Source organism: Mesoplodon bidens, assembly GCF_964165515.1.
Source record: "Mesoplodon bidens genome assembly, chromosome: 13".
Classification (NCBI taxonomy): Eukaryota; Metazoa; Chordata; class Mammalia; order Artiodactyla; family Ziphiidae; genus Mesoplodon; species Mesoplodon bidens.
In genome coordinates, this window is record NC_138169.1 from 70,701,788 (window position 1) to 70,728,736 (window position 26,949).

A 26,949-nucleotide genomic window follows, 5' to 3' on the forward strand; every position below is an offset into this window, starting at 1 on the left:
TAATGTATCTTTAAACTAAATATGTTTTAAAAATAAAAATAAAACTCCTCCACATTTTCCTTCCACTGCATCCCCACCTACCTCCACCTCCCAGAGATTCCAAAAGACTCCACTCTAGGAAGTCACTGAGCTAGAATGTTCTGGAAGGTTCCTGCGTGGCCTTGCTGAACCATGGGCATTCTGTCCACTTACTACGTCACAGAGCTCCTAGAGACAGCTCTCCACTATGGGTCAATATCAAGACAAATGCTAGGCCATCACTTCTCAAAAATGTCTGCCAGTCTCTAAGCCACTTAACCTTATTCTGGGGTCCATCCCTACCTTCAGTTGGATGTCAGCTTCCCTAAGGACCCCTGGAAGAATGAATGAAAGGAGATCTGGGCAGTTCCTTGAGTCTCACACAACCCAGATATATTACACTGCAATCTCCACAAAGAGACTGTATCTGGTTCATTCACAAAGAGATATCTAGCTTGGAGCTCTGCCTGGTACATGGTAGGAGCTCAAATATTTGTTGAATAAATAGTCCAGTGACTATACCCCGGAATTCTGAGATGAACTCACATCCAGTACAGATTTCCTGGAGTTTCTAGAAGATAGAAATTACATTACACTATTATTTTGTTAATTTTCAGGGACTGACAGCTGACCAGTAAACATGACCCAGTGTTACTGGGTTTGAGGTGATCGCAAATCTAAATTTAAATGTCAAGCTGTCAAGTAGTTTGATTAAACAACCCTATTTGCATTCCAGAATTGTCTTCCTTTCCGAAATGCAAAGGTACCTTGTGCTATCTTAGTTTGCTAAACTATTTATTACAGGATAAATATTCTAACATTGCAAAGTATTCATCCAAATGTTACAGTTTGTCCAAAACATCATAATTATAAACTGTTACATGAGGGCAAATCAGCTACTTGAGGACATTCTAGCCCTGTGATTTTGGCTAAAGTAAAACATTCAGCATCACCCACCGTACAACACAGATGTAGCTGTATATTATTATTATTAGATTCAGTTAAGGTTGGGCTTATTTAATTTTTGTGATTTCCTCATAGGACCTTCATTAAGATCACAAATTCAGCCAAACTCACAGTGTTATAAATTAAATTCTTGGGAAATATGTAAAAAATTAATCAAGGTTTCTCAGGCAAATATCTTGAATGTTGAAATGTGATGCTTTTGAAGTGATATTTCTGAAATAGCCTCAATATAAGGAGACTCATAAAAAAAAGTAAGACTGAGAAGACTGAAGGAAAATCAGGGAATTCATGTAATAAATATTAAAACGTACTGGGCAGTATTTACTAGAAATTAAAGTCTGTATTCTTATCTACTCCAACTCAGTTTCAAAGATGCCAGTTTTCTATTGGTTTGTTTTACTATTTAAAAATATTGCTTGGTTTATCTGAATTCTAAATTCTAAGGCATGCAAAACGAAATTTATGTGCTCACCTTTTGTGTGTATTTGGAGGGGCAGTTACTTAAAGGAACACTGCATGAAACTTTTAATCATTTTTGTTCTATCATTACTCTTCCCTAAATTTGGCTGAGCCGTGCGGCGTGCCCCCTGCACTGGGAGCGTGGAGTCTTAACCACTGGACTGCCAGGGAAGTCCCAAGAATGTCTTTTCTTAATTGTGAACTATACCTGTCCTAGGGCAGCCATAGGTTTTTATAAATCTAAAGGGGACTTGGGTGGCCAAAAATAAACACTTCACTGACTCCAATACATAAAAATGCTACAATTACAGGGATTCGCTATATTATTGCTAGCAGTAGGTAGACTTTGTGATCTTTTCCATTATTTCTATTCATAGCCTCACATGTTTCCCCTTTCTAAGCCATACATTTAAGAGAAAAAAAAAAGTGACAGATAATGATTCGACTACAGTGTTTGTAAAGAGGTAAATCAGTAACTACAATATACATCATATTAAATGTGTAAGGGAAGAAATGAACATTACTGAGTACATCCTAAGATCTTAGGAGTTGCAAAGAGCACTTTCACTTAATGTTATTTATTTTCATATTATCTTCTTTAATTCTCACCCTAACCCTGTCAGGAAGAAATCCCTTTAATTCTCCAGAGGCCTACCTTTTGCATTCTCTGTACAAGATTCTCCAGTTCTATGATTTGATTATGTTTTTCTTCAAGCTTTTCAGCAATTTGATTCAGATTTTCAACATGTTGCTTCAATTTCTGTTCTTTTTCAAGTGTGTTAACCTTTTGTCAGAAAAACAGTTATCAGACTATTGTTTTCATTAAACCTATACAGCTATTATCTCCCTCTAAAATTTTCTGAGTCGCCAAAAAACTTTAATAATTCACACTTGTTTAGAATTACTTCCTTGAATTCAGTCTTTCTTCAAAATAAACCTGATGGACTACAGCAACACTAAATCAATGGAGAATTAATTACATATAAATATTATTTCTAGAATGTTGACATTTGCTACCATAAAGCATACTCTGTGAACTGGTATAAGAAAGAGAGACAAAAATTTAAGAAAAGCAAAACTTTTGACTTTTTCTCAACAAAGCTTATCTAGAACAAAAATAAAATCTTATACATTCAAGTAAAAAGTGTTTTCTTTTTAACCAGAAAGTGTCATAAAAGCAGAATAATTATCCCCACTGTGTCAGGGCGTTATCTCCTAGGCATATAGCAGGAGTTATACTAAAAGACATAGGAGAGAAGTCTTCAGCGGGCAGCCCATAGGCCACACTTGGGAGTGTTTCAACTGACTTGTAACTGACATGCGCACCCACATCTGCTTGTGTGTTTAATAGAACTCAAGATTTTACGGTTAGAAAAAAAAAAGTGTCTTGACTTCCCTTGAATATACCAGGTGGGCATTCCTGCCCAGACACTCCCTTTGCTGGGACATGGGCACTCCCGTCCACACACACCTGCTCACTCTTTCACGTAGGTACTTTATCTGCACCCTGCATGCCTAGGAGTTTGTGACCATCATCACCCCAACCTGAAGCTTGAGGGAGTGTCGCCTATGCAGTGGATTCCTACTGGGCTTCCCTGGGGACCCTCCTAGGGCCTGAGCTGGCAGAGACCCAGGCGCCCTACCCACGCCTGAATGAGCTTCCCTGTTTTGAGTTTTGGCAAACACACACATACACACGTTTCCCTCTTCCAGTCCTAGAATACATTCTCCAGATAAAGTTTTACTGGCCCTAGGACACATATTTCAGATTCAAAAACAAACAAAGTGTAGGTGTGTGTCTATGATATAGAGACACCCATATACACACACATATATATTTGTATGATTTTATATTTTAATTTATATATTAAATATAATTTTATATGAAATATATATATGTACATATACATACATGGTTTTGTTCATTTACTCTGAAGAACGTATTCCAGGACCAAAAAAATTTTGAAACCATTTATGTAGCCCAACTCTTTCATTTTAGAGTCAAGTCAGAGAGACAGAGTGATTCAAACTGGGTCACCTAGTTAGTCAAAGGCAGAACCAGAAGAGAAGCCACTGGCCAGTGTCATGAGGCCAGCCCTGATTTCTAGGATGGGTGACAGGGCTCTGGGCAAGGGGGGCATAATATCTGGGTACCAGCCTAAACAGGGGTGGGGGGAGATCAGGGCAGAAGACGGGCAGCCTGCCTTTCCAGGGACTTGCCAAGTCACATGGCCATTGCTTGTTTCACATCTAACTCCTTCCCAAAAGAGAGACTTGAACAGCTTGGAGGTTAGTCCACCAGTATGCAAGCTGCTAGCTCGGTACCTGGAGTAAGTGTCTACTGTCCTCATGCTTCTTTCTAACTTCTTTAGACTGTGTTTGATAGTTTTCAAATAATCTCTGGGCCACATTTCTCAGAGCCACTGCTCCTGCTTCTCTGGAGGCTTCGAGCTAGAAACAAAAGGTCACTGTGCATGTTTTGACTTTTACAATAAAAAGGGTTAAAGACAGAACAGTTTGATGGGCAACCAAAAACACAGAGGCTGTAACCGTACCATTTGCACCTTCATAGACAATGGGTAAGAGGAAAGATGCTGTTATCTGGTAAGAAGAAAACATAAAATGAGAACCCCCTATTTATTGGGGCTGTCATGCAGGTGATTTGCACTGGCCAGGCCAAAGTGAACTCTATGAACATCAGTGCCCTGCATATATAGACCACACCTCTGCAAAGTGTTCCCCAGTGCCCCATCAGCTTATACACGTATTTGCAAGCGTTTTCGTATCATTGGCCACAACAGTACTAAAAGACATATTTCCTGAAGTAGAAGGAGGACAAGATTGAAGTATTAGGGGCAATATCGACAAAGTGTCACGAAGCTTTCAAAGATTTAACCTAAAGAAATAATCAAGGATGGCTGCAAAGATCTACCTACTAAATCACTGTAGGACTGTATATTAAATAAGCCAAAAAAGGAAAATATAAGGCACCCAACAATAGATTAGCTAAATAAGACAATGAGACTTTTGACTGAGTGCTCTAATTAATATGCAATTTTTAATATCTAATTATTACATATATAAAGACTTTTAAATTTTACTGTAGTAAAAACACTTAACATGAGACCTGCCCCATTGACAGATTTTTAAGTGTACAGTACAGTATTAAATACAGGCACAATACTGTACAGTGAATTTCTAGAACTTATTCGTCTTGTACAACTGAAACTATACCCATTGAACTTTTGTAAAATCTTTTTAATAATAAAAATCGCCTTCAAAATAAAACAGTGAGATTTAATTGATCAAATATAAAAGTGCTTCTCTAAGTATGTGAGCACATGTGTGGATTTATGGATGTGTGTGGATGTCTATCTAATTTCACAGATCCACAAATCTATCCTATTGGCACAAAGTACAAAATTAGAAATTTCTCCTACTGCTCATACCTTGATTTTCAACACTTCATTCTCTTTGTTCATTTCTAAGAGCTGTAGGTCTTTTCCTTTTATCCTTTCCATGAGCAGATCCAAACTGCAGCAAGAGGGATCCATTTCAGAGTCAAAGCCATTTTGAACGTGTCGACAGTGCTGAAAAGAACAAACAAGAAAATCATTCACCTGACTTTTCCTTTTCTCTACTAACTTTGATAACAGTAATTATCACTCAGTATTACATATGTCAAGGAAGATTCAGATCAACACAAATAAATCTTTTGAATCTCAAATATCAATGGGAAGTTCCAGATGAAACGCAGCTGGCCTCTGTATTTGCTCAAATTTGAATAGATTCTTATATTAAAAGGAAGGTAGAAGTACATCTTTCATGCCTTTTATATTCCCTACAGTTTAAAATATACTATTAAGACCTTTTAAGGAGATTAAATGATATCCATAAAGCCAGTTGTTTGTGTTTTTTTTATCTAACTTGTTTGCTGACCTTCTGTAGTTTGAGATGGCCGAGGCAGACATACTGGCAGCACAATTCATCTGCATTCCCAGGAAGCTATTCCTATTAGGGTCTCCAAAAATCTCCCCATTGTTATAGCCAATGGTCGATAACTAGCCCTCAATTTACTTAACCCACGGACACCATTTGACACAGCGGTCCCTCCTCACTTTCTGAAACCCATTTTTTTCCTTGTCTTCAGTAGCTCCATTCTCTCCTGTTGATCCCCCTAATTCACTAGCCTCACTTCTCAGCCTCCTGTGATGGATTCTTCTTCTTCCCAACATCTAAATAGCATAAATCTCAGGACTAAATGCTTAGATTTTCTCTCCTTTCTATCCACACTGATATGTTTGGTGATCTCCTCCAGTTTCAGAACTTTAAATACCATCCTTACTCCCCAAATCTCTACCCCATAGCCTGGACCTTCTATATCAGACTTCTACCCTCAACTCTAGAATCAGATATCCAACCTCCATCAGAAACCTCCACTCTGATAGGCAGCTCAACATAGTCAGAACTGAATGTTTGATCTTTCTTATCATTCACAAACATTAACCTTTTTTTCAGTTTCAGAGCACTTAAGAAAATAATTGAAGTGAGTTGTGTTAGTGTAGGAGCTAAGGATGTGTTATACATCTTACGCTATGTTCTAGTGTTCTCTGTGGCCATCCTGCAGAGTGGATAACACTGACATTGATGAGATGCGTGTGGCTCAGGTGAGGTCTAACCTGGCATAATCCAGACAAGGCTAAGTGCACATTGATTGACCTTAAGAATAAAAGGCTGGTCACAGGGGACCAGCTTATTTAAGCTTATTGACTGATCACGCAGACTAATGGCTTAAGCTTATTGACTGATCACGCAGACTAATGGCTTCAACTGGGTGCCATTGGTGTGGCCCAGGTGAATCTAAAAGCTTGTACCTTTGTCTGTTATTGGAACATGTTGCTGCCATGTATCCCGGCTGAGCCAATATCTTCCCATACAATTTAGATAAGTAAGCCAAGTTTAAAATATTCAAGTAAGACCTGGCCATTCCAATCTGATCCTACTAATGACATCTGTAGTTAAATATACATATGCCCATTAACATCTTTAGATACCAAGAAAATATTTAATACTCATCATTCAAAGAATAATTTAATAATATCAAAAAGTTATTTAAAGGAAGTCTATATGGCTTTATGTTCATTTACTGAAGGAATAAAAGTGGTACATTTTGATAAATTCATTACCTTTGCATCTTGTTTGTGATTTGTACTATTATGTCTTACATCATCTTTAAATATTTGATTTCGGATCTTTTCCAGAGTAGTTCGAATCTAAAAGAAAAGAAAAATATTTTTTTCAAAGGCATTTAATACCAAATACTTTTTTTTTCTATACCAGTTACAGGGTACCAAATTTATCTAGAAAGTATTACATATATGTCAATCTCAGATTTAAATAACTGCCATCAACCTAACTTGTATTTAGGCCATTATTGTTTAGATTGCAGAAAATGAGCATTTGGTCTTTACAACTGTTTCTTAGGCAAACCTAAAATATAACCCAAATGAATATTATACCACAAAATAATTACTATTTAGTAATTAGTATTTAATACTAGTTAGTTCTGTTTTTTTCTATATAGTAATTTAGTACTAATTTGCTATTTGGTAATTACTATAAAACAATTACTATTTGGTAATCACTACAAAATAATTACTATCCAGTAATTACTGAAAAATAATTACTATCTAGTAATTACTAGAGAATAACTACTATTTAATAATTACTAGAGAATAATTACTCAGAGGAGATCATACAAACTTATGCATGAAATACAAGCCCCGTGTCTTGGTGACCTATGGAATTGCAAGACACTCAAAGATGAATTAATCGCTCTAAGTCACAAACTAGCTATGTCCAAATTTTTCCATCTGTTCTAAAAAGTAGTTCATGAGAATATATACCTTTGTCAGACATTATCATTGGATTCTCATAAGATTTCACATTTTTAATGAAGTAACATGCCAACATGTACAAGTCATTGGCGATAGTCGCTCTGAACTGCTTGAGAAGGAACAAGGTAAGGAGAGACAGAAACTCAGCAGGCATCATAAATATCTACTTGGCAAAAAAGTATCAATACTTATGAAAGAACTGAGAAATGATGTAAAACAGTAGGATGCAGTGGTGAATAGTGTGGGACAAATTAAGTGTTGATAGGTGCTCTGAACCCTCCTGGCCCTTTATTCAGTTTTAGTCCAAGTGTAGGAACAGAGGTTCATACCCTCAAGAGAAACGACAACGCATGTGTTTAAATTTCAGCTATCAAGGTTGTCCTTTGGCAAACTAGGTTTGTTCTTCCTCACATGTTCTAGGAAGGGAGAAACAAAGCCCAGTAATTCATATCAGACTTTATTGTAAAAAATCATACCATGGTAACATGATTTCCAGTGCCCACATACCTCTTTCACATATTCGGTTTCTTCAATAATGTGAGCTGATGTGGACTCATACGAGGCAGAATTATCTTCTATCTTCCCCTTCAGGGGAACTGTCGTGGTCACTGTTACTGCTGTCATTGTGAAGCCCAGCTTTAGGAAAACATAAATCGGTTGGACAAAACTAACCTCCTTGATGTTATAATTATGTGGTTTGTAAACTGAAAGGAGTTCTGTATTAGCACTGTAATCAAATATAGTAAAAAATATTATAAATTATGGAAATCTGTATATATCCAAAACCCAGGAATTAATTTAATATTAAAACAACACCAGTTGAAACAGTCATTGATTAGAAACTTAAAAATTAAACTGAGAATGAAAAATGGGAAAATTTTCTTTTCATTCAGTATCAATTAGACTATAAAACCTCAAAAGTAGAGACTATGCCTTATTCATATTCATATTCTAGCACACTGTAAGTGCTTAATAAATGTCTGTGGGGCTAATAATATAACAAAATCATATATATATATATATATATATATATATATATATATATATATATATATATATATAAAACTTATATACATGTATGTATATCACTTTATACTTTACAGAGACCTCTAATGTACTGCATTTTCTTTAAATCTCAGTAGCCTGTAAAGGCCATTTACTGAAGAACTATTTGTAGTAGTAAAAGATTTAGAAAAGCCCAAATGCCCACTAAAAGAGGACTGACTGAATGAACTACCTACTTCTATAGAGTTTTCTCTAGGATATATTTATTCACTGAAAAAGCATGGTGCAGAAAAGGATACATATAATTTCTCTAAGAAGAGAGAGTAGGATAGAAGGGGAAAATCTGTACTTTACAGTTTTGACACTGAAAAATGTAATTATTTTACCTAATTATAAAATAAAACTAAATTAAAAAGAAAAAAATAAAATCCTCAAAAATAAAAACAAATAAAAACAAATGAATATATCTGCATACAAACTTGGTGGCATATCCTCATGAATTACTTGAAGTGACTTTAAAACATGCACCAGGGACTATTTTTCCCAGATGTGATATGTCCTAAGAACAAAAAGAATCCCAAAACAATCTTAAACCGTACTCACTAATAATACTTTTAGTGGAAATATTGCTATTGTTACTTTGAAACTATTATATGTGTGTGCACACATTCACGTGACTCACACACATGAATGCATGATGTAGAATAAAGTCAAGAAGTCATTGTCTTAATGTCTTAAGAACCAAGATTTTTAGCATAAGACAAAAAGAAATCCAAATTAGAACCAAAAATATTACGTAAAAACCTTACAATCCAAACTGGAACTGTGAGTAGAAAATAATGATTTATTTTCCTTTAAAAATGTATATTCCAAGTCTATCCACTGAAAATTTAGAAACAGAAGCAATTAACACTCCCAGTGCCCAGACTATGGTCTCAGTACACTATTTTCTACTAAAATGCAACCAGGGCTTCTTGAGTGATTTAGATCTGGAGCAAGAAGTATATAAGGTGAGCCTGAGATATCTTGTCATACCAGAAAGCAAAAAAGTAACCAAATACTACTTGAATAAGACAGAAAAGCCAACCTGAAGAGGAATGACTGTGTTGGATTAGAACATATCAAAACTTTTTTAATTCCTGAAATTATGTTGACAAGAGAAAAACCACCACCAACAACAACAATCCTCAAACTCAATGGAGACGGGCCACGATTATACTAAAAATTAGCCCAGAAAAAGGGGTGAGGGGGACACCAACAAGCATTGGTCTTGCCTTTATGATATGAATTTACCATGTATTTCTTGGTAACCAAACAGTTGATTAGGAAAATTTTGCTACAGAATTTCTGCTAATAAACCCAAAAGGACTGATAGAATTAGAAAACCTACATTTTGCAACCCCTTGTGAAGTAATGGATCTAAGCCACAGTCATCAACGAGCTCTAAAAACATTAGGTGAGAGGTTGATGAAGAATGCATCAACTCGAGGGACCCCACTAATCAACCTTAACAGAAAACTAAAAAAGAGACAACCAGACACTATGTTCTCTAGATGTGGTACAATCACAAGTAGAAAGCATCACCTATGAAGTGTGCGGTCCCTCTATCTACTGACGGTAATATCTGAGAAAGAGGAAACTGTTCAATGACTCTACAAAGGTGAAGGTTGCAAACAGCCAAATCCAGATTATGTAAAATTTTACAGGGCAAATAATTATTCTTTCCACAAATTAGTTATATGAAGAAAGATGGGGAGAAGAGAAGAGAAATTGCCAGAAATTATGAGACTTAAGAAACATATGACCAAATGCAATATGTGAATTTTCTTTGGCTCCTGATTCAAATAAACCAGCAATATAAAGTCATTTTTGAAACAAGTAGGGGAATTTTAACACTGACTGGATAACGGATGATGTTAAAGAATTATTGCAATTTTGCAAAGCATTATTTGTAATTATTGTAATTTTAGGTGTGATAATGGAATTGATATTCCTTAGAAAGATCTTCTCTGTTAGTTATACATACTGAAATATTTGCAGGTGAGATAATATTACATTTGAAATTTTAAAGAGAGTATTTCACTCTAGTATTTAAAGAGAGGAAAAAATGGGGTGAGGTAAAAATGAAAGAAGTTTGATAAAATGCATGGAATTGTAGAAGCTGGGTGAGGGCACATGGGATCCCTACAGTCCTCTACTATTTTGTTTCTCTTTGAAATTTTCATAATAAATAGTAAAGGACTAAAAAAATAAGATAAAATAAAAGTCCTGTGAGGTAGGATTATTTATCTCATTTTACTGATAAGGAAGCCAAGAATCTAGTAGGCGCTATTAATTTACCCAAGATCACAGTAAAACTAACAGAGCTGAAACTCAAACCTTCGTCTTTTGGACACCAAGATCAAGAGTGTTTCTATCACATTAAGGTCAGATTCCCTAGTGAGAAAAAAATTAAAATTTAGCAATGACCTATGCTGTTAAAACACACAAAGAATTTTCATATTTGCTAGCATCACTTTAAAACTAAATAGCTTCTGGGGATGACTCAAAGTCCTGCATTTATCCTTTAATCTTCAATGAAATTGACAGAGTATGCCAAGAATTTTCCATTTTATGTTAAATCCTCTTAGACAGCCACCGTGGCTTCTATTTGTTTGAGGGGAACTTGATTTGGCCGTAGCAGCTCTGCAAGTCTGTTTTTTGCAGAATGTGAGCGGAACTACTTCTGTTACTTGGTCCTCTGAAGTCTCTTCCGGGATTAAGTTCTTAGTCCAAAACAACATTTAAATGCTGGAAGTAAAAGAAATGCCCACAGAGACCAGAAACGATGTGTTTGGAAATGAGAGAGGGGTGGTCAGGCTGGAGTGGTGGTCATCAAACCACGGCGGGGAGCTCAGTCTGGCTTCCAGCCTGTTAGGACAGCTTATGAATGGTCCTTACATCTTTTAATGGTTCAAAAAAAAAAAATCAAAAGAAGAATAACATTTCGGGACCCATGAGAATTATATGAAGTTCAAATTTAGTGTTCACAGATGAAGTTTTACTCTAAAATAACCATGGCCGTGCACTTACGTATTGTTTATGCTGCTTTTGCACTATAACAGCTCAGCTGAGTAGATTCAACACAGAAAATACATGGCAAACAATGTCTAAAATATTTTCTATCTAACAGGTCCTTTACAGAAAAAGTTTGCCCTCCCCTGGGGTAGAGTATGGCAACAGTTGGGAGCAAAATCAGGGGGAAAATAGAGGCAAGCAAAGCAATTGACTTGGTCTGAGTTGTTTTCTTGTTCTTCAATTCAATCGCCCTTGATCTATAGTCGCATTTGTGTGATTTACCTTCTCTTTTCTTTTTAGTGTGTTATATAATTGTGTACATTACCAAATGATAAGGGGCATTTCATCATAGGAATTAATCACTCTTTAGAATGGATCCCACTGCATTCTCAGTCTTTCATAATTTGAAAATTGCATCAGGCCTCACATTATACATCCTAAAATATATTCTCTTACGTGACTTTTATTCTTGATATCAAAAACTTCTGCTCTGCAAATGAACCTATTTATGGAACAGAAATAGACTCACAGACATAGAAAACAAACTTATGGTTAGGGGGTAGTGGTAAGAGTAGGGGGAGATAAATTAGGAGTTTGGGATTAACATATACACACTACTGTATATAAAATAGATAAACAACAAGGACCTACTGTATAGCACAGGGGGGAACTACACTCAATATCTTGCAATAACCTTTTCTTTTCAGAAAAGAATCTGAAAAAGAATATCTATATCTATATGTATAACTAAATCACTTTTCTGTACACTTGAAACTAACACAACATTGTAAATTAACTATACTTCAATTAAGAAAAAATTCTGCTCCTTAACCACTGATATTTCTCAAAACATCCTCCCTCCTCCCCTCACTGGTTGGGCCAACTTAAACAAGTTACATAAAACCTGAGCCCCAACTTACATATCTGTAAAATAGGGGTGATAACACCTAGAGTTGTAAAAAATGAAGAGTTTTTGAAATCCCTGGTTGCAGAAGGTACTCAATGGACAGTAACTCTTAAAATTCTTGCTCCGATTATTTTATATTATGAATAACCACAGAAAATAAGCAGTCCGTAACAGAGAGGGTAGATCCTGCCTATCTGGTTGCAAAGTTTATATGCAACTCTATTTATAGGAAATCAAATCCCATTTCTCTTTTGGTTCAGGAAACTTTCACGATCACAGTCCTTCATTTGTATAAAGAAACCGAAGGGGAACTTAAGCCAGGAAAGTCCAAATTACCATATGGCGTTACCATCCTGGGGCAAATCTATCTTAACATTTATTTCTGCCAGAAGTAGTTTAAGCAGATAAAATTTTCAAAATAAAACACAATCAGTTAATTAAAGTGAGAAAAGAATTTTATTTGTTTTATGCTAGAGTGGATTGAAGACAGCTTACAAGTGGCATCAAGCCAAGAGGTATTATTTCCTAGATCAGGGCTTTTCAAACAGGGCTCCCCAGGGAAAGGGAGGCGCTGCCCAGACAGGGCTTTGCCATCTGGACTTGAACCAAAGCAGCTCTGCTTTGTTCTGTCACACACTGAATTTTTCCATGAGACTTTCTGTGAACAAAGAATGTTCTACAGCTAAAAGGTTTGGAGGCAGACTGCCTAGTTTCATGGCCTGACTCTGCCACTCAGTAGCTGTGTGACCTTCAGCAATTCCTTAACTTCTCTGTGCCTCAGTTTCTTTATCGGTAAAATTCAGATAATATTATTATTAATAATAATAATATAAATGATAAACATGTGGTTGTTTGCGAGTTAACATTTGTCAAGCACTTATAATAGTGCTTAGCACATAATAAATGATTAGCACATGTTTGTCAAATAAGTAAATAAAACATAAAGCCATTATCTACAATTACTGCTGACAAGTAGTCTGACTGGTAGAAAAAAGTCCAGTAATACTTTAAACAGTCTGCAGATCGAGCTGGGCTGTAAAGGAAAATCCATTTGGGGGGATTTTAAGACTAGCAAATCCATAGTATTAATTCTTTCTTGATAATGCATCCATAATTTGTCAACATCCCCAGCTGATTATACTAACATCCAATGAATAGTTTACCATTTACGAAGCAATTCATACACATTATTGTGAATTATTATCCATGTGGTAAACCAGCACAGCACTGGGCACCCAGGATTATGGAACCAAACCTACTTTTCTGATTAATGACATAAGCATGGCTCAACCATTATACAATAAACACAAAGAAGGTGCCTGTTGTGGGTTGAATTTTGTCCCCCCTTCCATTCACATGTTGAAGCCCTAACCCCCAGTACCTCCGAATGTGACCTTATATAGAAACAGGGTTGTTGCAGATGTAATTAGTTAAGATGAGGTTACACTGGAGTATGGTGGACCCTAATCCAATATGACTGATGTCTTTATAAATAGGGAAAATTTGGGCTCCGATGCACAAGGAAAACTCCATGTAAAGTTGAAGGCAGAGATCAAGGTGATGATTCTACACATCAAGGAATGCCAGAAATTGCCAGGAAATCACCAGAAGGTGAAGGAGAGCCTGGAACAAATTCTTCCTTACAGTGTTCAGAAGAAACCAACCCTGCCAACACCTTGATCTTGAACTTTCAGCCTCCTGAACTGTGAGACAAGAAAGTACTACGTTTAAGCCATTCAGTTTGTGGTACTTATAGTCTAGAGATTTTAACAAAGGAGTTCCCTTCCTTTATTTAACCCTTGATTCATTCATTCATGTATTAAATATTTATTGAATACAGCTGTGTTAGGAGCTGTGGCTACAGACATGAGTCAGAGACCCGGCTTTCAGGGGACTTTCAGTACAGGGGGGAAACAGACATGAAACAAAACAATAAATATATAGGGAACATAATCAGAGGTGGTGTCATGAAGAAAAGCAGAGGCAGGGTAACAGAATAAAATTTGGTGCTGTTTTGGATGGGTGCTGAGAGAAGGCTGATCTGAAGAGGTGGCATTTAAGCAAAAGACGTGAATAAAGGAGGTGAAGCCGTGTGGCCACCTGGGAGAAGAGGATTCCAGGCAAAGGGCAGAGCAAGAGCGGAGGCTGGAACTTGCTTGAAGTCATGTTCTAAGAACAAGGTATGCAGTGTCACCTACCTTTTTTTTTTTTCTTTTTCTTTTAATGGGCAGGAATTTTTCTTTTAATAGACCGAAACTTGTTAAGACTTTCAATTTGCCTAAGGAGTTTTCTCCTTGGCCACTTAAAACAGGTCTAGCCCTGGCTGGTAAGGCTCCCTCAGGGTTGAAGGAAAGACAGGGACAGCAAAGTCTGGGATGCTGACAGTCAGGTGCCACAGGGCACATGCAACTGAGTCCAGCTCCATGGAAGGAGTAGCAAAGGGCAGCTGACCACATGGCAGCATTCTCCACTCACTTCTGTGGGTGCTGATTGAAAAGCACCATGGTGGACGCCTGGCTTGAATCTCCCTCCCAGGTATGTAGGGTCACCCTCTGCAGGAGTCTTTGCAGGAAAGATCCCTTACTTCTTCTTCACTCCCTGGGGCTGGAGCACAGGAACAACTCCTAGACTCAGCCAACTGAGCGCTCCCTCCTGGAAAGGCCAGCAAAGGATTGTCCCTCAGGCCTGTTAAGCTGGAGGCAGTGAAAATCCCGTCATTATTCTGGGCAGGAAGGAGTCTGGCACAGACGGTGCGTTGCGTCCAGCGGCAGGGACACCAGCGTGGTATCTAGTGACCAGTGGCAATGCCAGAAGAAGTCTATCCCCTTCTTGTTACAGACAGATCTTTGCTGAGGTACCGGGACTGGATTCTCCCATTTCCATACCTAGTTTTCCCATCGATTCTGGAAGCTGAATTTACTTCCAGTAAATTCCTTTCCTACTTAGGTTAGCCAGAGTCAGTGACTCTGCTTAATGACCGGGAGCCCTGTTTTCACACAGTTTCTGAGTTTTCACCTCCTCAGTTCTGAGCTAACAATATTGACAATTGTCTCATCGTTCTTGGTCACTGTGATAGAGAGCTTTGATATTAGAAACTGAAAGAGTAATTTACAATAAAAGTGCTACAAGGGTAATTAGGTTATGTGAGGGGGGAGAAAAACTAATACATCTCCAGACCCTTGAAGAGACTGGTCATGTACTGAATGCTGAATAGCACACCTGTTCTGCAGCGACATTACACAGCACAATGGTGACATCCAGTGTCAGCTGGCTAAATCTCAGGTGACTGTGCAGTTTACCTGAAAATGATGTACAGTATATCAAAAGACATGCATGTTAACACGGAGCCCAAGTAATTGCAATGTTGTTTGCAAGAAATAATCTAAGATTTTTAATGTAGAATTAATTTTTATTCATTTCTAAATGCTACTCATTTGTATTCACAAATATATGTATATCATAGCCAGTGCTATAGCAAGCTCTTAGATATGAAATAAAAGCTATTTAGTTTGGGGGGAAAAAAGGATTGAAATCCTAGTACAAACACAATGTAAAATATATACTATTGACAAAGCACTGTGCCATTTTACCAAAAATTATTTGCCATATATTGTCAGAATTAATCATCCCAACACACTGTGCTATAATTATTACCTCTATATCTATATCTGTCTATATGTAGGTATAAGACAACCAAGTCACAGAAAAGTGACATGTTTTTCAAGATCATAAGTTAATCTTATCACCTGAACCCAGAAAGACTGACCCCCAAATCCAAGTGTCTTTGTAATGAGAAAATCTATCTTCATAGTTCACTGGTATAATTTGAAACTTTGAAAAACAGCTGAAGGTTTCACCCAATGACCAGTATAGCAGCTTAACTGCAGAGGTGCAAATCACACGAATCCCTTCCCACCTGGGAAAGAGTGAGGGGATCGGGCTCTGATGATAGCCCACCACATGCAGACTGGGGTATGCTGCCTTTAATAATCCTCGTGAACACCTGAGGCTGTTAAGTGTTATTGTTCCCATTTTACAGATGAGAGAATGAGCTCCCCAAGGTTAAGCAAAGACAGCTCGTTAATGATGGTCATGGACCCCAGCCCACGGGCCTTGGGCTCTTTCCAAATTTCCACTTTGTCTCCTGCTGCATTCTGAATGGACTTCCAAGCCCAGTTTCTTGGGTCCAAGCTCATTTAGTAACGGGGGTTTTCCAAAGTAAGTGACTAAGTAACAGTCAAGTGACTCCTCCCATGAGGCCCCAGGTGCATCCTTCAGGAGCCTAAGCAGATGTTGTCGCAATAGATTTATTCCACAAACAGAGGCAGTGTGACTTCATGGTTTAAAGATGAGGGCTTCGGACTCAGTCGGTACTGCCCACAAGATCATTTTACTTCCCCACTAGCTGAGCAGCCTTGGAAAAGTTTTTTTTTTCAATTCCTTTATCACCATTTATTGAAATTATTAATTTTTACACATTGAATTAAATTTTATCTTTATCAAAAATCAACTGACTTTTTTGGGTAAATTTTTGGATTCTCTTCTAATCTATTTCAGTATATGTCTGTTCTTTTTTTTCATCTTTTTTTATATTTAATTTTTCTTTTATATTGGAGTATAGTTGATTTACAATGTTGTGTTAGTTTCAGGTGTACAGCAAAGTGATTCAGTTATGCATATACATCTATCCTTTTTCAGATTCTTTTCCCATACAGGTTCTGACAGAGTATTGAGTAGCATTCCTTGTGCTGTACAGTAGGTCCTTGTTGATTATCTATTTTATATATAGTAGTGTGTATCTGTTAATCCCAAACTCCTCCTTGGAAAAGTTTTTAAACTCCCTTAGGCTTTAGCTTCCTCAACTGAAAAATCCAGATGAAAATGTTAACTTCCTCATAGAGTTATATGACAACTAAATGGGATACAGCATCAAAAGTGCTTATGGCCTATCTGACCATAATACGCATTCAGAGAATATTAAGTAATTATCTTTATGTTCACAACTTACTGTAGACATTTACTTACAGGGCATCATTTGAAAGTGTCGACACCTAAGCCCAGTTGTCCCCCCTCTTCTCATCCCCCCCACCCCCATCAGTCAATTACTCCTCTTGCTTTGACCTTCTCAGTTAACAATCAACTTAAAAGCCACTTATGACTCATCAGTGAAAAACACATGAGAAGAAGCAGTTGTCACTGACATATATCTCAGTCATTTGTAACATTTATAAGGAAGGTGCCCTTTTGGAAAATTTTTGTGGCTTTATTAAATATTTTAAGAGCAAAAGGCTCAGGCATTTACAAAATATCTGTAGCTTCCTAAGCTGGTCTTGGGATATCTGAGCTTCAACATCATCTACTTCATTTTAAAAATTATCCGGTGAAGGAGGGAACAACAGATGATACAACGTGTGGGTGAGGATGGAGAGTAGCTGAAACTCCTGTATGTTGCTGGTGGGAAAGCAAAATGTGCAGCCACACAGGACGGTAGCACTTAGGCAGTTTCCTATAAAACTAAGCGCAGACTGTACAGCCCAGCAACCTCTCTCCTAGGGGATTTTTATGTCCCGTAAAACACAAATGTTTATAATTGCCAAACACTGGAAAAAAATCAAATATTCATCAACAGGTGAATCCTACTCATCAATACAAAAGAATGACCTACTGATACCCACAACGATATAGATGAATCTCAAATGCATTATGCTGACTGAAAACAGCCAAATCCAAAAGGATGCATATTCCATATTTCCATTTATATGACATTCTAGAAAATTTGAAACTATAGGGCCAGAAATCTGAACTAGGGATTAAGAGTGGGGGAGGGATTGACTACAAAGGAGACACTGGGGAATATTTTGGGGGGTTAGAGAGTGGTGACGGAACTGTTCTAAATCTTGATGGTGATGTAGGTTCCATGATTGTAACCATTTGTCAAAACTTACAGAACTCTACACTAAAAAAGATGGATTTATATGCTTTTATTTTTATTTTTTTTGTGGTACGCGGGCCTCTCACTGTTGTGGCCTCTCCCGCTGTGGAGCACCGGCTCCGGACGTGGGCCTAGCCGCTCTGCGGCATGTGGGATCCTCCCAGACCGGGGCACGAACCCGTGTCCCCTTCATCGGCCGGCGGACTCTCAACCACTGCGCCACCAGGGATGCCCTATGCTTTTATTTTTTAAAGAGTAATTCAACAGTACCCTAGAAAATTCAAAGTGCAATGGAGATTTCAAAATCCAAGGAACTTCACTGATTATACCAGAACTAACTGGAAGCCACAATTAGCTGAATTTGTTTTTCTTAATTCAAATTGTTAACCCCTCCAGAAGTGTAAATGGCAAAAAAAAAAAAAAAAATAGTGACGGAATCAGAATTGTTAAAAAGCAAGTAACTGAGTTGCTGACAGGTAGCTAGTGCTGTTGCTCCTAGAATAGTCCATGAAGTCTGACATTCAATATTGTGACAAAAACAAGGGAAATCTTAAACATCTTAAGAAAGGTAATCATGATTATTATTTACTAAGGTGGAAAAGTAGGAGGAAATATCTAAAAATATATAAGAAGTATACAAGGATATTTGCAACAAGAAGATTTAAATCTAATTCATGAACCTAGAACTCCTTATCTCATCTACCCATTCCTTTTCTGATCATCGTCTAGATGCATGTTTTCATTCTTCACAGTAGAGCATAAACACATAGACCATTGAGGCAGTGACTACAAAGTCTATTAAGGCTGACCACCCCCTTAAGCAGCCCGGACCCTGTGCTTCACTGCCCCCTCTGCCCATCCTCCTATATCAGGAAGAGGTCAGACTGATCCCAGTGCGGCATCCTACCGAAGTCCAGGGGCTAATAGAAAGATACAAGGCTGAGAAGCAGCTCCGGGCTCTGGGTGAAACCAAGTTCCTTATACCAGATCACGTGACCATTAGTGATGAGTGAGTGAACTCACCAAAATAATTAGAAGAAGTTTAGAGCTCAGTGCTTGAGCGAGCCTTCTTGCTGTTGGTGAACAGACACAACACAGGGAGCACGTCCACTCCAATTTCCAAAAGGTGAGAAGGATGAAGATGGATTCCTGTAATTGACATTTGACTCTCAAGAGACAATTGGAATGACATTGTCAGTGTAAGACTAGAAAAATACATTTTTTATAGAAAATTTTAAATTCTTACCAAGTTGAGAGAGAGAAAGAGAGAGAGAGATGTTGCCAACAGAGACTTAATTCATCAAACCACAGATCAGCAAAACATTAGTGTTATGAGCCAAGAGTTCATCAAGTTGTTTTGATATTACCAGCAGACAAACTGAGCTACAAATGAGCACATCCAGCTTTGGAAAACTATACTATTTAACCTAGGCTACCTTATTTTCAAACTTTAGGAGCATAAAATTTAAATCCTTGCATTCCAAGTTGTCCATAAAATAGACCTTCAAGTTATCTGAATGCTCTTTTTTTCCCCATAGGATCCTGCCATTTTCACAGTAACTTACAGGCATTCAGAGACATAGTGTCTTCTCTTTAGTTTCACAGAATCTGCCAACATTTTACAGAAGTTTCCAATCAACTGGAGAAATCTATGTTAGAGCATAAGTTGTCAAACGTAACTCACTAAAAATGCATTTGTCTTAAGAGTTAGCACAAAGCAGGGTGAATGGGGGTAATTAAGAAAACAGCTCTGACTGAACTGCTGTTCAAGGTCCTGGCTTCCTAAGAGATGTATAACCAAAAGCCAATGTTTGTGTAGTGTTAGAGAGTTCTTATTTCATTTGTTCTGTAGACTACTCATAGAAGAAACACCACCATGTAATAGGAACCTGGAATAATTTATTACTTTGGTCTAGCTCCTCTAAAGGTCCTGGAGGAGCAAGGAGTGGCATTTCTTCTGTTTTAGATTTTAAGAGTTCAAACTAGTGCCTGATTTGGTAAATCAACAAACAGCTGTATCAGGTTCATCCTTTAGCACAATCATAGAAACTACAGAATAATAAAATGAAAAGCATGTAAATCCAGATGCACTCCCTTCTACTTTTTGGCTTAAGGCTATAGATGACTCATGCTTTATGTTAAGTGTGCCACTAAAATATGTTATTAAGAAGTGCTCATATTTTTAAGAGTAGTTCAGTTATCACTGTTGGACCAAACACTCATAAAAATCCCCCACATTTAAATGCATATCATTTGTGAAGAAAACGTAGCAAAGGAGACATAGGCTCTCTACGAAAGTTAACGTCAAGAGTTAAACGTCTTTCCATACAGATGGGCAAGAAACACATGAAAAGATGCTCAACGTCACTAATTATTAGAGAAATGCAAATCAAAACTACAATGAGGTATCACCTCACACCAGTCAGAGTGGCCATCATCAAAAAATCTACAAACAATAAGTGCTGGAGAGAAAAGGGAACCCTCATGCATTGTTGGTGGGAATGTAAGTTGATACAGCCACTATGGAGAACAGTATGGAGATTCCTTAAAAAACTAAAAATAGAACCACCATATGACCCAGCAACCTCACTACTGGGCATATACCCTTAGAAAACCATAATTCAAAAAGAGTCATGTACCACAATGTTCATTGCAGCACTATTTACAATAGCCAGGACATGGAAACAACCTAAATGTCCATCAACAGAGGAATGGATAAAGATGTGGTAGATATATACAATGGAATATTACTCAGCCATAGAAAGGAACGAAATTAGGTCATTTGTAGAGACATGGATGGACTTAGAGGCTGTCATACAAAGTGAAGTAAGTCAGAAAGAGAAAAACAAATATTGTATATTAACACATAGATGTGGAATCTGAAAAAATTGGTATAGACGATCTCATTTACAAAGCAGAAATAGAGACACAGTATGGATACCAAGGGGAAGAGGGGTGGTGGGATGAACTGGGAGATTGGGATTGACATATATACACTATTGATACTATGTATAAAATAGACAACTAATGAGAACCTACTGTATAGCGCAGGGAACTCTACTCAATGCTCTGTGATGACCTAAATGAGAATGAAATCCAAAAAAGAGGGGATACATGTATATGTATAGCTGATTCACTTTGCTGTACAGTAGGAAGTAACACAATATTGTAAAGCAACTATACTCCAATAAAAAAAATTAAAAATTAAAAAAATAAAATAAAATAAAATTGAAGGTAGACCTCTCAAAGAAACAATGGAAGTCAGGAGATAGTGACATTACATGTGCTGAAGGGAAAAAAATGTCAACTAAGAATTTTATATCCAACAAAATTATCTATCAAAAATAAAGGCAAAATAAATTCTCACATTAAAAAAAAAAAAGTTAAACATCTTCCAAGTCCAACCTAGAATATGAAATGACTGATGCTTCCTGTCACTGACACAGGATTTATGATTTACTATTTTCATGGAATATCACAGAAAGATCACAGTTATGACATTTGGTAAATATCAGTAATCCATATCAGGAATATATTTTTCATAAATATAAATACAAGTTTGGCTCCTATCAGTTATTTTCAAATTATGCTACCATGGAAGCTGGACCAAAATATCTGTCGTACCACTGCAATGTTATTGCAGAAATGCCCATCACCTGGTAAGCAAAATGTGGCATAGCCATCCAATGGAATGAACATTAGTTAGCAATAAAAAGGAACCACTAGTGATACATGCCACAACCTGAATGCACCTTGGAAACATTATTCTAGGTGAAAGAAGTCAGATGCTAAACACTGTATATTTTATGATCTCATTGTATGAAGTGTCCAGAAAAGTCAAATCTAAAGAAACAGAAAGTAGATTAGTGGTTGCCTGGGGCTGGGGGTGAGAATGGTGAGTGACTGAAAACAGGCCCTTGAGATTTGGGGAGGATGGGGATGATGAACATATTCTAAAATTGGATTGTGATAATGGTTGTACACTTCCATAAATTTACTAAAAATCACTGAATTGGACACCTGGATGTATTTTATGGTATGTAAATTATACCTCCAATAGAGCTGTTTTTAAAAATAGCAAAATGAAAAAAAAAAAAAAAGCAAGAATGCCTTACATAAAGTCACTCTTTTCCTCTGAGGTTAAAAAATAATTATAGTCATGTTTTTCTACTTTACAGGAAAAAAATAACTTGATGGATAGAATTTTCTCGATTTGAATTTTTCACCCCCAAATGATTGCATCTGCTACTACAAGTTTAGTTTTTATTGAATTTGCATGAAATTGATATTTAGCTATTTCAGGTTTAAGATCTCAATATTTCATAATATTAAACCCAGAACACAGGATCCCTGAATTCTTTCCCAACCTAAACAGAAGAGAAAACTGACTTGAATAACATATAAGTTCCTTTACAATTTTTTAATCTATTTCAATCAGTGTAAAAGAGTCTGTGACTTGAAACTAATCTAGTTTCTAGTTTCAGTCACTGTCAAAAAGTGATGGAGGGCCTCCCTGGTGGCGCAGTGGTTGAGAGTCCGCCTGCCGATGCAGGGGATACGGGTTCGTGCCCCGGTCTGGGAGGATCCCATATGCCGCGGAGCGGCTGGGCCCGTGAGCCGTGGCCGCTGGGCCTGCGCGTCCGGAGCCTGTGCTCCGCAACGGGAGAGGCCACAACAGTGAGAGGCCCGCATACCACAAAAAAGAAAAAAAAAAAAAAAAAAGTGATGGATGGTGATTGCTGTGGTTCCTAATCTATGGCCTCGGGGTGTCCCGGAGGAGTCCAAATTTGTGTAAATTCCATGAGGACAGGAATGTGTCTTATTTACACAAAGCTGTATCCCCCTGTGTCTCCTAGAAAGAACATAGTGCCCTACACAATAAATATTCGTTCAGTGAATATATGACTAGGCCCGAAAATCCACAGATGCACCAAATATTTTCTAAAATCGAGTGTACACACACACACACACACACACACACACACGTGCTTTTGTTTTCCAAATTCAGTGGGTGGTTGTTTTAACACTTAGTAAAATGTAAATTTACTTAAACATGCTATTAAATTGATAGTAACGTGTTGCCATTTTGAAATGGTTTTCTATCAATAAATGGCCATTTAATTTTTTTTTTTTTTTCCTGCGGTACGCGGGCCTCTCACTGTTGTGGCCTCTCCCGTTGTGGAGCACAGGCTCCGGACGCACAGGCTCAGCGGCCATGGCTCACGGGCCCAGCCGCTCCGCGGCATGTAGGATCCTCCCAGACCGGGTCACGAACCTGTGTCCCCTGCATCGACAGGCAGACTCTCAACCACTGCGCCACCAGGGAAGCCCCTGGCCATTTACTTTTGATGTAAAACTCTCAAAGAGTCAAAGCCACTACTTTAAAAGACTTTGACATTCCCTTCAGAAATCTTCAGTTGTTCCCTTTTACAGTCATTATTCTAAACAAATAAATGTACACCTCACTTTTCAGTTTTGGCCAAATCTAGCTTAGATTTTCCAGCTTTGTCCAGATTTTGGATTACAGCTCAAGCCCACTGTCCAGCACGTTATAAATCAATACACTAACAAATAACATGCCTGTCATTCATTCTCAGAATCATAAAGGTGAATAATACAACTGAAATAGTGTCTGTATTCATTTCAAAAATCTCTTTTTAGTTAGTGCAGGTTTAGTTACTAAATTTATTTAGCAAATCACAAAGGTAAAAACCTTGTGAGGGTTGTCTAGGTCACAGGAAGTGTAAGCCATTTTCATTCTTTCTGTAAGTAGTTGAGAAGCCTCTGCTTAGGTGCAAATTCCTCTGTGTCAGGGCCCTTCACTCTCAAATTATCAGGGTAGGGCGAGAGAGAGGGGGGAGGGCCCAGCGGGAAGAAACAACAGCACCAATTGTGTGTGCTAGGGTACCTGAAACTCCAGCTCAGATCAGATTTCTGAAAAGCCAGACTTCTGCAGAACTGAATATTTAATAGCGTTAGGTAAAAAAGACAGATTATCTTTTCCCTATTGCAAATGAGAAGTAATTCCCTTTTGGACACTTCATCTAGTCTATATATACCAAGAAGTAAAAAAGGTTTTGATTCTTAAATCAAACAACTATAGTGAAAATGGTAAACAGACACAGCTTCAGCTACATTTGGAGCTAACTGCTTCTTCTGATCATATGTGTGTATATATATATATATATATATATATATATATATATATATATATATATATGTATGTATGTATATATATATATATATACACACACACACATATATGTATATATAAATTTATTTTCCCTTTCGAAGAAGGTTGAAAAGTTACAGCCATGTCATCATCCAGTTTTGCACTGTCCTGTACTGTTCTTTCTGTAAGATGACACTGCCCCTTTGCAAAATTGCCTAGGGCTGAGTAACTTTCAGCTCTAAAATCCCATGACACTAGAAAACTGTCGACCAGTAGGCTGTTCTCTTTTTGCTACACCTACAGCTACAGAAGCCAGCACGAATGAATGAAGGGTAAGACAACCACCTTCACTCGTTCATTTGTTTATGCTCTTAAAAATTTCGGGCACAGTAAGCTGTCAAAGTTGCCACACGGGGATTCACAGGTGACAGCAAGTTTTCCAGAGGGCTTTCTCCACCGCCTGTGAATCGCGGGGACCCCTGAACCAAGGGACTGCGTAACAGCCATCTAAATAAATAATCAGGTGTGCGCAGGGCTATAGAGGGGGTAGGCTTCCTCGGGGAAGGCAGCTCTGTTCCTGGAAGAGCACAAACTTCTCGCCCAGGGAATCCGAGCCCAGAAAAGAGGTTTACAGGGAGAGTATGCTCCTTACCAAGGATCCGTTTACAGGAAAATGCCCTTGGTACACTGGGCGGCGCTGGGGGGGCGACCAGCTCCAAGGGCACCTGGACACCCACTCACCTGGGGGGCGGGAGGGTTGACCTGCCCGCAGATCGCCGGGGCTCGCCTATCTTGGAGGGCGCTCAGCGAGCGCAGGGTCCGGGCGCTGCTCCACCCCGCTGCTTGGACCTCAGGCCGGGGCGGCCGGGCCGGGCTTGGTGGCTCCGCCCCGCAGGGCGCGCCCAGGGCAGAGTCCGGCGCCCCAGCGGCTCCGGGGAGGAGCCTGGGCCCCCGCAGCGCCCGGACGCGCACGCCCGGCCCCAGGCGCCCCGGGGTGCCTTCTCTGCATCCCAACACACGAGTTCCCAGCACTGCACAGCCCTCAGTAACTGAGTTATGTAAAGGGGAATAGTTGCTGCTGCTTTTTTAAAAAGGTTGTGTTTGCACTCCAGGTTCATAAATGTTTGCTTTTGTTTTTTATAATAAGCCTTTTTATTTTGGAGTAATTTTAGATTTACAAAAAAGTTGCAGAGATAGTACAGAGTTGCTTAAACCCGCTCTGCCGCTGTCCCCTAATAGTCACATCTTACATCACCACGGTACACTTGTCAAAAATAAGAAATGAACACCGATCCGTTACTGTTGCCTAAACTAGACTTTACATAGATGTCACTAGTTTTCCGCTAAGATCTTTCTGTTCCAGGATCCCGTTCAGGACCCAACGCTCCATTTAGTGTTATGTCTCTTTAATCTCCTCTTGTCTGTGACAGTTTCTTGGTCTTCCCTTGTTTTTCTTAACTTTGACTGTTTTGAAAAATTCGGCTAAGCTATTTTGTGGATATCTATCATTTGTTTTTTTCTGATGTTTTCCTCATGATTAGGCTGTGGTTATGGGTTTGGGGGAGGAAGACCACACAGGTAAAATGTCCTTCTCGTTATCACATCCTATCAGGGGCTACACGACAGCAACAGGACTTGTTACTGGTGATGTTGACCTTAATCGCTTAAAGTAGTGTCTGCCCGGCAGTTGCTACTTCTCTTTCCATACTGTTTTCTTTGGATGAGTGGCACCAAATTCAGCTCACACTCCAGAGAGGAGGGTTGGGGAAATGAAGCTCCACCTCCTGGAGCGGGGAGTATCTACTTTATTGTTTGGAATTATTCTGTAAGGAAGATGTGTTCCTTCCCTCTTAAATATTTATCTATTCAATCATTTATTTATAGCAGTGTGGACTCATATGTATTTAGTTTATAATTTGAGCTATAATTCAATACTACATTATTTATTTTGTTGCTCAAATTTTTACAGCTTTGGCTGGAACTCTTTCAGGTTGGCTCCTGTATCCCTTTGAAAGTTCATAAACTTTTAGACCTGGAGAGACAAGAAAACTCACTAATGATTTGCTCCACCCCCTCCCATGTAACAGATTTGGAGAACTGCAACCCAAATCCCCCCCAGTCCGAGGGCTTTTCAGTGTCTTCCTGGGAACCCTACAATTACTGATTCCCACTTCAGTAATAGGAAGTAAAAAGATTTTTTTTTTTCCCCAACAGATAAACTTGTGCGTCGGGACCCAATTAGAGAAGTGAAAGTTGATAGTTCTTAGGTAAGCTTTGGTTAACCAATCCTTGTGGTTCTATTAAATAGATATATGTATATGTAGAGCTAAATCATGTTCCAAAGATAGTCATGGATGTTTATTACTACTTTAAACATCAAAGAAATCCAGCTGTTGAGGATCCTTTGTTATATTGCTTTGGCTGACTCATGTTTGCATTTGCAGGTTGGTCCCATAAACATCACATTTCCTCCCTCTGAGCTTGCATCTGGCTCAGCATTTGAGGCTGTCCTGCTTTTTGAGAGCCTCTCACCTCT

The 26,949-nt window shown here is 38.3% G+C and overlaps 1 protein-coding gene across 4 annotated transcripts in view; it reads right to left on the reverse strand.

The window, feature by feature from the left end:
• CCDC68 (coiled-coil domain containing 68) overlaps positions 1-25,293 on the reverse strand; it is a 51,302-nt gene extending 26,009 nt beyond the window's left edge. For 2 of the 4 annotated variants that reach the window (XM_081253344.1, XM_081253342.1), the window contains exons 1-7: positions 25,155-25,234; positions 19,265-19,409; positions 7,848-7,976; positions 6,630-6,716; positions 4,893-5,033; positions 3,769-3,894; positions 2,099-2,227 (exon numbers count right to left, since the gene is read on the reverse strand). In XM_081253344.1, coding sequence (XP_081109470.1) covers positions 2,099-2,227; positions 3,769-3,894; positions 4,893-5,033; positions 6,630-6,716; positions 7,848-7,964 — 600 coding nt within the window. In that variant the 5' untranslated portion in view covers positions 7,965-7,976; positions 19,265-19,409; positions 25,155-25,234. Of the gene's footprint in view, positions 1-2,098; positions 2,228-3,768; positions 3,895-4,892; positions 5,034-6,629; positions 6,717-7,847; positions 7,977-19,264; positions 19,410-25,154 lie in introns of all 4 variants that reach the window. The other 2 variants (XM_081253345.1, XM_081253343.1) reach the window with 2 other exon arrangements.
• Between the last annotated feature and the right edge of the window lie 1,656 nt (positions 25,294-26,949).